At 37.1% G+C, this 13,497-nt stretch overlaps 1 protein-coding gene across 2 annotated transcripts in view; it reads left to right on the top strand.

Annotated features, from left to right (window-relative positions):
- Positions 1-13,497, top strand: part of KIF6 (kinesin family member 6) — a 421,191-nt gene that overhangs the window by 85,616 nt on the left and 322,078 nt on the right. For both annotated transcript variants that reach the window (XM_088831062.1, XM_055406438.2), the window contains exon 4: positions 11,734-11,881. In XM_088831062.1, coding sequence (XP_088687188.1) covers positions 11,734-11,881 — 148 coding nt within the window. The remainder of the gene's footprint in view (positions 1-11,733; positions 11,882-13,497) is intronic.

The raw sequence follows: 13,497 nt of genomic DNA, 5'->3' as shown, positions 1-13,497 counted from the left end.
ATCTGGAGAAAACTCTTAATTTGTAAAGATACAGTGTTCTTTACAGCACTATTTAATAGCCAAGACACAGAAACAAACAAGTTTTAATTAAGAGATGAATGAATAAAGAAGATGGAATAAAGATTCCACATACATATAATGGAATACTGCCCAGCCATAAAAAAACCCTATGGATTATCCATACTAAATGAAATAAGTCAGACAGAGAAAGACAAATCATATGATATCACTTGTATGGAGAATCTAAAAATTTGACAAAAATGGACTTATTTACAAAATAGAAACAGATTTACAGACATAGAAAACAAATTTATGGTCATCAAGAGGAAAGAGAGGGAGGGATAAATTAGGAGTTTGGGATTAGCAGATATAAACTACTACATATAAAACAGATAAACAACAAGGTCCTGTATAGCAATGAGCAATATTCAGTATCTTATAATAATTATTATCTTATAATAATCCATGTGTGAGCTCAGTCACTTCAGGCGTGTCTGACTGTGGCCCTGTGGACTGTAGCCACCGGGCTCCTCTGCCCATGGAATTTTCTCAGCAAGAATACTGGAGTGAATTGCGCTTTCCTGCTCCAGGGGAGGAGAAGGTGGTGGCCCCTCACTCCAGTACTCTTGCCTGGAGAATCCCATGGGCGGAGGAGCCTGGTAGGCTGCAGTCCATGGGGTCGCTAAGAGTCAGACACAACTGAGCGACTTCACTTTCACTTTTCACTTGCATGCATTGGAGAAGGAAATGGCAACCCACTCCAGTGTTCTTGCCTGGAGAATCCCAGGGACGGGGGAGCCTGGTGGGCTGCTGTCTGTGGGGTCGCACAGAGTCGGACACAACTGATGCGACTCAGCAGCAGCAGCAGCAGCTTCAGGGGACTCTTCCTGATCCAGGGATCCATCCTGCGTCTTTTGTGTCTCTTACATCCAGTTCAGTCGCTGTCATATCCAACTCTTTGACCCCATGGACTACAGCACGGCAGGCTTCCCTGTCCATCACCAACTCCCAGAGCTTGCTCAAACTTATGTCCATCAAGTCAGTGATGCTACCCAACCATCTCATCCTCTGTTGTCCCCTTCTCCTCCCACCTTCAATCTTTCCCAGCATCAGGATCTTTTCCAGTGAGTCAGTTCTTAGCATCAGGTGGCCAAAGTATTGGAGTTTCAGCTTCAGCATCAGTCCTTCCAATGAATATTCAGGACTGAATTCCTTTGGGATGAACTGGTTTGATCTCCTTGCTGTCCAAGGGACTCTCAAATTCTTCTCCAGCACCACAGTTCAAAAGCATCAATTCTTCAGTGTTCAGCTTTCATTATGATCCAACTCTCACATCCATACATGACTACTGAAAGAACCATAACTTTGACTAGACAGACTTTTGTCAGCAAAGTAATGTCTCTGCTTTTTAATATGCTGTCTATGTTTGTCATATCTTTTCTTCCAAGGAGCAGTCATCTTTTAATTTCATGGCTGCTGTCACTATCCACAGTGATTTTGGAGCCCAAGAAAATAATAGTGTGTTACTGTTTCCATTGTCTCCCCATCTATTTGCCATGAAGTGATGGGACCAGATGCCATGATCTTTGTTTTTTGAATGTTGAGTTTTAAGCCAGCTTTTTCACTCTCCTCTTTCAGCCTCATCAAGAGGCTCTTTAGTTCTTCATAAGGGTGGTGTTATCTGCATATCTGAGATTATTGGTATTTCTCCCAGCAATCTTGATTCCAGCTTGTGCTTCATCCAGTCTGGCATTTCACATGATGTACTCTGCATATAGACAGGGAGGTCTGGCGTGCTGTGATTCATGGGGTCGCAGAGAGTCGGACACAACTGAGCGACTGAACTGAACTGAACTGAACTCTGCATATAAGTTAAATAAGCTCGGTGACAATATACAGCCTTGACATACTCTTTTCCTAATTTATAAGCAGTCCATTAATTCATGTCTGGTTTTAACTGTTGCTTCTTGACCTGCATACAGTTTTCTCAGGAGGCAGGTAAGGTTGTCTGGTATTCTGATCTCTTTAAGAATTTTCCACAGTTTGTTGTGATCCACACAAAGGCTTTTGTGTAGTCAATGAAGCAGATGTTCTTCTGCAATTCTCTTGCTTTTTCTATGATCCAATGGATGTTGGCAATTTGGTCTCTGGTTCCTCTGCTTTTTCTAAATCCAGCTTGAACATCTGGAAGTTCTCAGTTCACATACTGTTGAAGTCAAGCTTGGAGAATTTTGAGCATTACTTTGCTAACGTGTGAGATGAGTGCAATTGTGTAGTAGTTTGAACATTCTTTGGCATTGCCTGTCTTTGGGTCTGGAATGAAAACTGACCTTTTTCAGTCCTGTGGCCACTGCTAAGTTTTTTAATTTGCTGGCTTATTGAGTGCAGCACTTTCACAGCATCATCTTTTAGGATTTGGAATAGCTCAGCTGGAATTCCATCACCTCTACTAGCTTTGTTCAAAGTGATGCTTCCTAAGGTCCACTTGACTTCGCACTCCAGGATGTCTGTCTCTAGGTGAGTGATCACACCATAATGGTTACTTGGGTCATTAAGATCTCTTTTGTATAGTTCTGTGTATGCTTGCCACCTCTTCTTAATATCTTCTGCTTCTGTTAGGCCCATATCATTTCTGTCCTTTATTGTGCCCATCTTTGATGAAATGCTCCCTTGGTATCTCTAATTTTCTCAAAGCAATCCCCGGTCTTTCCCATTGTTTTCTTCTGTTTCTTTGTATTGATCACTGAGGAAGGCTTTCTTTCTCCTTGCTATTCTTTGGACCTCTGCATTCAGATGGATTCAGATATCCTTCCTTTTCTCCTTTGCCTTTAGCTTCTCTTCTTTTCTCAGCTACATGTAAGGCCTCCTCAGACAACCATTTTGCCTTTTTGCATTTCTCCTTGGGGATGGTTTTGATCACCACCCATTTTACAGTGTTACCAACCTCCATCTATAGTTCTTCAGGCACTGTCTATCAGATCTAATCCCTTGAATCTATTTGTCACTTCCACTGTATAATTGTAAGGAATTGGATTTAGGTCATACCTGAATGGTCTAGTGGTTTTCCCTACTTTCTTCAATGTAAGTCTGAATTTTGCAATAAGGAGTTCATGATCTGAGCCACAGTCAGCTTCCAGTCTTGTTTTTGCTGATTGTGTAGAGCTTCTCCTTCTTTGACTGCAAAGAATATAATCAATCTGATTTCAGTATTGACTATCTGGTGATGTCCATGTGTCTCTTGCTTTAGCAGGCAGATTCTTTATAAGTAGTGCCACCTGGGAAGCCCCCATTATAAGGTATAATGGAAAAGAATAACTAAATCACTTTTTCTTTATACCTGAAACTAGCATGACATTGTAAATCAACTATATACTTTATTAAAAAAAAAGAGTAAGAGACACTAAAAAAGGAAGACAAATCAATGTGCAAACAGAGAATTTTGTAGCTTCAAACCTCAGTCTTCAAAAATGGAGAAATTTTTTAGGACCTTCCCAGATAAACATAAACTGAGAGAAATTTGTCACTAGTGAACTAACCAGTGCTTTTAAATTTAAGCAAGAAAATGAATTAAAGATACCTAGATTGGAAATGAAGAGGTAAAAGTATCTCTTTTTGCAGATGACACGATTGTGTATATAGATAGAAATCCACTATAAAATGATTATGAATAACAAGACAGTTAGCAAGTTTGCAGGATATAAGATGTATATATGAAAATCACTTGTATTTCTATGCAGTAGCAATGACCAATCTGAAAGCAAAATAAAAATGTAAACTTTAGGAGATGTTTGTTAACTTCTGCAAAGAAAGATGTCCAAACTAATCTTTTGGCATTTTGAATGTGTCCTTCCATTGCCTCTGCCTCCATTTGTTCCTATTGAGAAAAATCCATTGTTAATCTTATTGAAGATTCCTTGTAGGTAATCAGTCACTTTTCTTTTTCTACTAGTCTAGATTTGGCTAACTTTGAGTTTTTTCTACTTGGAGTATACTGAGATTCTTCAAAATATAGATTCATGTTTTCCATCAAATTTGGGAAGTTTAGGGCCATTATTTCTTTAAATATTTGTCCCCTCTCCATCTGGGACTTCCATTATGTATATGTTGATATCTTAATTTTCTATTTATTTTTCTTCTTAATTTCTGTTCCTCAGACTGGATAGTTTTAATTGACCCATCCTGAAATTTACTGATTGTTTTTCCTATTGGAGTCAAATGTTCTGTTCTGGTGAATTAAAAAAAAAAAAAATGGTCATCTTAACTTTCAACTCCAGAATTTCTACTTGGTTCTTTAAAAAAAAAATTTTTTTTCATTAATATTCTTTTTTATGTAAGATATTCTCATACTTTCCCTAGTTCTCTAAACATGCTTTACTTTTGCTTTTTGAACGTATGTGTAATAAATAAATTATACATCTAGATAATGAGTCATTCTCTGGGCTTCCTCCAGGACTGTTTCTATTAAACCTTTTATTTCTTGTGCATGGGAAATACTTTCCTGCTTCTTTGTGTATTTCAAATTTACTTATTTATTTTTGGCTATGTTGGCTCTTCATTGCTGTGCAGTCTTTACTTCAGTTGTGATAGCCGGGGGCCATTATCTAGTTGTGATGTTCAGGCTTCTCATTGCAGTGGCTTCTCTTATTGCAGAGCACAGGCTCTAGGGCACACAGATTTCAGTAGCTGTGGCATATGAGCTCAGTAGTTGCAGCTCCTGGACTCTAGAGCATGGGCTCAATAGTTACAGTGCATGGGCTCAGTTGCTCTGTGGCATGTGAAATCTTCCCAAATCAAGGAATGAACCTGTGTCTTCTGCATTGGCAGGCAGATTCTTCACCAGTGAGCCACCAGGAAAGCCCTCAAAATTTTTGGGGTTGGAAAACTGGATGTTATATGTAACGTAATATAACAGCTCTGAGAATCAGATTTCTACCCTTCCTAGAGTTTGTTATTGTTATTGCTGCCACTGGTTTGTTTAGTGAATTTTCTAGACTAACTCTATAAAGTCTATATTCTTTGTTGCTTGCAGCCTCTGAAATCACTGCTCAGTTTCTTATTCATCAATTAATAACTGGATAGAGTTGTCCTTAAATGCCTTAAACCAGTCCATCTCCAAACCTTTGATGAAGGAGTCTGTGTATGTGTTGGGTCACCCCCTCAATGCTCCAGAAGTTTATAACTGCCTTAGCCTTTACTTCATGCTTATGCAGAACCTCATGGTCAGCCAGAAGTGAGATATAATCACCTTCTTGGGTCTTTTCTGGGCACGCACATAGCCCGGCACAAGTATGTGGCCTTTTAGAGACTCAGGAATATATCATCACTTTTCAGAGCTCTCATAAACATATCATTCCACCGATTTTTATTGTAAGCCTTTTTCACCCTCTTGTTTGCCTCACTAACATTGCAACCTAGGGCAACTGTAATATTAAACACTTAACACTGATTTTTCTTTTTTTTTTCAATAAACACCATGGGGAGAGGGCTGCTTGCACTGTGTGAGCTCTAAGTCAGGTCAAACAGTGACAAATGCTGTGAATGGGGCTTTTCCAGGGAGTTTCCAGACTGGTGAGAGAAATATAATTCTTTGGGCTCCAAACCTGTACTGCCCCTCAGTTGTTGCTAGTCTTCTGTTGCTAGTTTGCACCGTCACACTTGCTCTGGTTGCAAGGCTGTTGTCTTTTCAAGGCTACCATGGAGTTGGGGAGAAGGGAGTGGCAATGGTTGGGTTAAAACACCATAAAGCTCACTGTTCTTACTGATGTTCGGTCATTTTTCTTGAGTAAGCACTCCTTGGACTGTTGTGAACCTTTGGGTATCTTCTAGGTTTCTAAAAAGTTGACTTTTACTGTATCTGCCACTGTTCTTATTGTTCTTGTGGAGACATGATTTTGAAAGATCCTTACCGCACTATATTTATTTTTAATTAGTATTTTTCTCTTAGGCCAGATGAGATTAGAAACATATGAAACTTCCCAGTGCCCAGTGAAGAGGGGAAGCAGATTGAGTTTGGGTGAGGAGGCTCAACTGAAAGGAACTGGAGACAAAATTTGCCCATGTATATTTCTTTGTTTAGTTTTTATTGTAGCAGTGTGATATAGAAATAGCCATAGAGCGTATATAGGTGGCGCCTACACTTAAAAATTTTTGTATAGCATTCTTTGAAGCCTTGCCATTTGGTTTTCTATTCTATTGCAGTTGTGGGGAAGGGAGAGTAAGCACATAGAAGATGGTATAATTCTAGGACAACTGCTAGAAAATGTTTAAGCTTAAAAAGTAGACATAACATTCATCAGGCGCCAGGATCGCACACCACAGTGCTCACTGTTCATAGGTTGTGAAAAGCTTTTCATAGCTAAATCAAAAGGAAAATGCCAATTTATTTTCTGTGTCCATTACTTTTCAATATTAGAAATGTCTAATATTTTAGAAGGCTTTCTATCAAAAATCAACAAAATGTTTAATGTTCAATACTTATTACCTAGTGCATTTGTGGCCAAGAAATATATTCCAAATGACATTGCTAATGGGATATTGTTGTATAATTGGTGACAGATTCTGTTGAGTAAAAATATTCTGTAATAATTCAGCTCCAATGGCCCAAGGCTCTAGAATGGCCTTACCACCAGGCTGGCTCCTGTGAACCCAGCCTCCAAACAAGCTCTTGTGAAACCAGGCTCCCAGTCCACCCTGCTGCTGCTGCTGCTGCTAAGTCCACCCTACTCTTGGCTAAACCCTAGGCCCCAGATGCCAGACCCACCTTAGTGATTCCCAATGCCGGGTCAGCCCCTGTGGATCCAGCATTCAAGTTCACCCATGCAGCCATGACATCACCAAAGGAAATTAATAAAGCTCCAAAGACTAGCCCTAAAGAAATAGAGATCTGTGTGCTTTCTGACAAAGTATTTACAATAATCCTCTTAAATTTAGGTAACCACAAGAAAACAAATGTAGACAACTAAATGAAATTAGGAAAACAATATATAAGCAAAATGAAAAATTCAGCAAAGAAATAGAAGCCATTAAAAAACAAGCAAACTAAAGTCCTGGGGTCAAGGAATACAATAACTTAACTGAAGATGCATTGGAAAGCTTCATAGCTGACTCAACCAAGCAGAAGCAAGAATTGATTAACTAGAAAAAAAAGTCATTTGAAATCATCCAGTTAGAGAAGCAAATAGAAAAGAGAATGAAAAAGAGTGACAAGCTACTCATTGTTAAAGTCTCAGAAGAGAGGGATAAAAGGACTGAAAGCTTGTTTAAAGAAATAATGAGTAAGAATTGTCAAATCTGGGGAGAGACTTGGATATCCATGTTCATGAAACTAATATGTCACCCTAAAATTTCAGACCAAGACACATTAAAATAAAACTGTCTAAAATAAAAAACCAAGAGAAAAATTTAAAAGCACCCAAAAAAAAAAAAAAACAAAAAACACTGCTCACAATAAGGGAAACCCCATATGGCTATCAGCAGATTTCTTAGCATAAACTTTTCAGCCCAAGAGAGTGGGATGACATATAAAAGTGTGGGGGAAAAAAAAAAAAAGAAACTCTGCCAACCAAGAATACTTTACTGGCAAAGTTGTCTTTCAGAAATGAGGGAGAAATAAAAGTTGATAGAATTCATCACTAGACTCAACTTACAAGAAACGCTGAAAGGGACTCTTTAAGCTGAATTGAAAAGACACTAATTAGTAACTTGAAAACATATGAAAATATAAACATAATGGTAAAGGTAAGTATATAGTCAAATTCAGAACACTTTGATACTGTAATATGGTGATGTGTTACCAGGCTTCCTTGGTAGCTCAGTGGTAAAGAATCTGCCTATCAATGCAGGAGATGCAAGTTTGATTCCTGGGTCAGGAAGATCCCCTGGAGAAGGAAATGGTAACCCCCTCCAGTATTCTTGCCTGGGAAATTCCATGGACAGAGCCTGTTGGGCTACAGTCCATGAGGTCACAAAAGAGTCAGACATAACTTAGCAATTAAACAACAATGACATGGTGATGTGCTAATTGCTTAACTCTAGTATAGAGTTTAAAGGACAAAAGTATTAAAAAATAACTATAGCTATCATATTTTGTTAATAAATATACAGTATAAAAAGAGGCAAATTGTGATATCAAAAACATAAAGTATGGGACAAGGAGTAAATGGGTAGAATTTTTATATGTGATCAAAGTTAAGTTATCAGCTTAAAATAATCTGTTATATCGTTAAGATATTTTATGTTAAGTCTCATGGTAACCACAAAGCAAAAACCTGCAGGAGATACACAGAAGATAAAGAGGAGAGAATCAAAGCATCAATTCCCAAAGAAAGACAGGAGAAGAGGAAGAAAGGGACAAAGGAACCACAAAATAGCCAGAAAGCAAGTTTGTTTTTTTTCTTAAGCTAAATTGACGAACTTTTAGCTAGCCGCCTAAGAGTAAAGGTAGAATTCCCAATAAATAAAATCAGAGATGAAAATGGAAACCTAACAGCTAACACCAAAGAAATGCAAAAGATCATAAGAGACTACTCTGGGCATTTATATCCCAGCAAGCTGGATAACCTCGAAAAAAATTTTAGAAATATACAATGAACTGAGACCAAGTCATGGAGAAATGGAAACTTTGAACAGATCAATGACAATAAGAAAACTGAATTAGTAATAAAAAATCTTTCAACAAAGAAAATCCTGAGTCCAGATTGTTTCACTAGTGAATTCTACCAAATACTTAAAAATTAATGCCAATCCTTCTCAAACTCTTCTAAAAGAAATTGGAGAGGAAGGAGCATTTCTACATTCATTTTAGAAGGTCAGCATTACACTGATACCAAAGCCAGATTAAGGACACCACAAGGAAACTATAGACTAATATCCCTGATGAATATAGATGCAGAAAATCTCAACAACATACTAGCAAACTGAATTCAACAGCACATTAAAAGGATCACACACCATGTTCAAGTAGGATTATCCCTGGAATGCAAAGATGATTTAACATGTGCAAATCAGTAAATGTGATACACCACATTCACAGAAGATAAAAATCATATGATCATCTCAGTAGGTGCAGGAAAAGCATTTGCCACAATTCCACATTCTTTCATGATAAAGCACTCAACCAAATTGAGTATAAAAAGAATGTACCTCAACATAGTAAATGTCATATGTAACAAAATCATAGCTAACATCATACTCAATGGTGAAAGCTTTAAATCTTTCTCACTAAAATCAGAAATATGACAAAGGTACCCACTTTTACTACTTCCATTCAACATAATACTGGAAGTCCTCTTCAGAGCAATTAGGCAAGGGAAAGAAATAAAAGGCATCCAAATTTGAGAGAAAGAAGTAAAAATTCCTGTTTGTAAGTGATATGATCTTACATAGAGAAAAATCCTAGAGTTCACCAAAAAACTGCTGGAACTAAGCAACAAATTCACTGAAGTTTCAGGATACAAAATCACTATACAGGTATCAGTTGTGTTTCTATACACTAACAATAAAATATCTGAAAAAATCTTAAAAGATGCAATTTCATTTACAATAGTATCAAAACCAATAAAATACTTAGGAATAAATTTAACCAAGGAAGTGAAAGATCTGTACACTGAAAATTAGAAGACATCCAAGAGAAAATTAAACAAGACAGAAATAAATGGAAAAATATACCGTGTTCATGGATCAGAAGAATTAATATTATTAAAATGAACAAGCTGCCTATAGCCATCTATAGATCCAGTGCAATCCCTATTAAAGTTTCAATGGCATTTTTCACAAAAGCACGTAAAAACACCTAAACTTTTTAAGGGCTACAGAAGAATTTGAATAGCCAAGGCAGTCCTGAGAAAGAAGAGCAAATCTGGAGGCATATTTCCTGATTTCAATTGTATACTGTCAGTGAAATGTAAGTTGTTTTGCAGCCACCATTAAAAACAGTATGGAGTTTCCTTAAAAAATTAAAGGTGGAACTACCATATGATACAGCAGTCCTACTTCTGGGTATTCAGACATCTGTCAGTATCTGTGGAGGATTAATTCCAGGACCTCTTGCATTTACCAAAATCCATGAATGCTCAAGTCCCATACTTGACTCTCTGAATCCGTGGGTTTCGAATCTGTGGATTCAATGAACCTTGGGTGGAAACTTGAGTTTACAGTTGGTTGAATGTGCAGGTGCAAAACCCACAGATGTAAAAGGCTTTTTGTATTTACTGAAAAAAGTCCATGTCAAAATTCTAACCCAAGCTGTTCAAAGGTCAACTATATATCCAAAGTAAATGAAATCACTGTCTCAAAGAGATATCTGCACTCCCAAGGCAATTAGCAAGACATGGAGAAACTTGTGTCCACTTATGGATGAATAGATAAAGATGTGGTATATATTCGCAATGGAATATTATTCAGTTATAAAAAAGAAGAAAATTCTTTTTATGACAACATAGATAGACCTTGAGAGTATTATGCTAAGAGAAATAAGTTAAAGACAAATACTATATGTTCTCACTTATACGTGGAATCTATAAAAACAAACTCATAGAAATAGAGTAGAATGGTGGTTACCTGGGGCCATGGAGTAGAGAAAACAGGGAGATGTTGGCCAAAGGATATCAGCTTCTAAATATAGGATGAGTAAGTTCTGGGCATCTAATATACAGCACAGTGACAATAATTAGCAATACTGTATTATGTATTTATAAGTTGTGAAGAGAGCAAATCTTAAATGTTATCACCACAAAAAAGATAATTATTTGAGGTGATGAATGTGTTGATGGATTTATTAAGTCAGCTTATTGTGGTAATTATTTCACAATATATATTGTATCAATTCATCACATTGTACACCTTAATTTTATATATGTTATATGCTGACTTTATCTCACTGAAGCTAGGGGGAAAGAGAAATTATGTTAAAAATTAAGGAGATTTGTGTAGAGTTTGTAATAATATATTTCAATATTGTTGGTTCATTAAATTGTGACAAATGTACAATATTAGTCTACGATCTGAGCAATAGAGGAAACCAGGTGTGGGGTATATGTGAACTCCCTATACTATCTTTGCAACTGTTCTGTAAATATAAAAGGGTCAACTACATTTGGCCCTTGAAAAATGAGGGGTTTGGGGCACCAACCCTCCCCACAGTTGAAAATCCAAGTATAGCTTTACAGTTAGCCTGTGTATTCATGGTTTTGCATCGGTGAATTCAACCAACTGAGGATCATGTAGTATTGTAGAATGTATTTAGTGAAAAAAATCTGATTATATGTGGACCCACATAGTTCAAACCTTTGTTGTCCAAGGCTCGATTGTATTTTAAAATAAAAATTTTATTCAAACAACAGAAGAAAATATTTAAGATGACTGGATCCCATTTGAGTTACTAGTTCTTCCTTAGAGAAAAGGATTGATGTGCTAAGACTCCTAAATAAAAAATAATTCCTAGCTAGCTAGTCACATCCATAAATATTTTTATAGATATTTCTATCGATGTCTTTTCAGTAGTGTTGAATCAAATTGCTATTAAAATGGCCATATAATACAAATGATCCTGGAGGATGGCATGGTAACCCACTCCAGTATTCTTGCCTGGAAAATCCCACGGACAGGGGAGCCTGGCGTGCTACAGTCCACAGCATTGCAGAGTCGGACATGATGAAGCGACTTAGCATGCATGCATGGATAATACAAATGCAACTAGCCATATTGATATTAAAAGTGTGTCATTTCTTTTCGCAGTGTCCTGGCAGGCTACAATGGTACCATCTTTGCATATGGACAAACAGGCAGCGGTAAGACGTTCACCATTACAGGTGGGGCGGAGCGCTACAGCGACAGAGGCATCATCCCAAGGACACTGTCATACATTTTTGAGCAATTACAAAAGGTATGAAGCTTTCAGTCCATTTTATGCTTGATACATTCTGCAGAAATTTACTATGGGTGGAAAATTTATTGTGACATTTTATTGTATTATATATAAATGAGGAAATACTGTGTAGTAACTCTGGCCATAATTTACATTTAAAGAAACTTTGGGATTTTGCTGAAAAGGTAGAAATCCAGAAGGTGCCTCATTTTAAGTGATTCTGCTTCAGCAAAGACTCAAAGGGAGTTCCTTCTGATATACCCATGGAGGTTAAAAGAACAGATAACATATTTTTCCAACTAATATCTTCTATTTCTCATTAAGAAATTGAAAAATATCTTTTATTTTAGCTACTAAAGCAGTGAATAGGATAGTGTGGCTTTACCTCCTTCACACTTTTATTGGAAGCCCAGAGGAATTTACCACAGTAAACATCCTATTGCAATTAATATTGTTATGAAGAGGAGTTTCCTTTCTGTAGTATATGCATCATTTATTATATAGTTCCAAATGCCTGTTTCTTTTTTCTTTTTGTGAAGTAGCAAAGGGTAGCTTTATTACTTTTGCTAGGCAAAGGGGGACACAGCAGGTTGCTGCCTCAAAAAACATGTCCCCTAAATATCTGTTTCTTTATCAAGATTTAACACAACTGACACTGTATGTATCTCTATCCCCATTTTATAACTGAGAAAACTGACAGTCAGGCTGGCTTTATTTTGCTGGTTGTTTTTAAACAAATCCTACACAATGAGTCACTTAAATTCTCTGGATTTCAGTTCTGCCTCTGAAAATAGGGACTGCATTGTACTAGACAATCTCTGGCATCTCTGCTAGTTCCAGCACTTCTTTGGTTGTATCAGTTCTATGTAACAAATGGCCTAACTGGGTCAGTGTAACAGCGTTTCCAAAATTTCTCCACTGTATACTGCTTGCATTTTGAGTTGCAAAGATGAGTATTGCTGAGATATGCATAATTCTAATTTCCACCCATAAAGTAGCAGTTACCCATTAGTTCAGCTCATCTCTCCCTAGTGCAAACATGCCAGCTCTGCATGCCAGAAAATTTGGGAAGGAAAGGATTGAGTATAATATATATGTTGAATCCAAATTCTTCCTTTTCATTTACTCATTTATTTCTGACATTAGCTGTTTTGTTTTGTTCCCAGATCTCACAAACTGGGAATATAATTTCTAGTAGCTTTCGTTGCTTAATGTAGGTGTGTTCTGTCTTGGGGAAATCACTGAAGGTGGTGTAGGCCAACCTGGTTCTAAGTGCACCACTTAACAGGGTGTGGACTTGGGCAGTTGCTCGATGTCTCAGCCTTGTGGAGTAGCTTTGAGAGTTGAATATACTGTATTTAAAGATACTGTCCAACTCCTGGCACATTGGCAATGCTCAAAACATGATAGCTATTACTATAGCCATTAATGTCTTCTGGCCAATTGACTTCTGACCAATTTCAAAGAACCCTTTGAAACTTAGAATGAATGGAGCTAATCCCCTAATTAAGTTAAACAAAATGAATTATTTTCTAACAAAAAATATATTTGTCTTTAAATTTCATCTGTGGTTACCAAAACACAGCTTTTAAAGTCTAAATATCTCCCAAGTACCTACCATTTATTGGGTTCAT

This window comes from Moschus berezovskii, chromosome 23, assembly GCF_049115385.1.
Source record: "Moschus berezovskii isolate FMDL1 chromosome 23, NW_MosBer_1.0, whole genome shotgun sequence".
Lineage (NCBI taxonomy): Eukaryota > Metazoa > Chordata > Mammalia > Artiodactyla > Moschidae > Moschus > Moschus berezovskii.
Note: the sequence above shows the minus strand (reverse complement) of the source record. Positions and strands in the feature narration are given on the sequence as shown.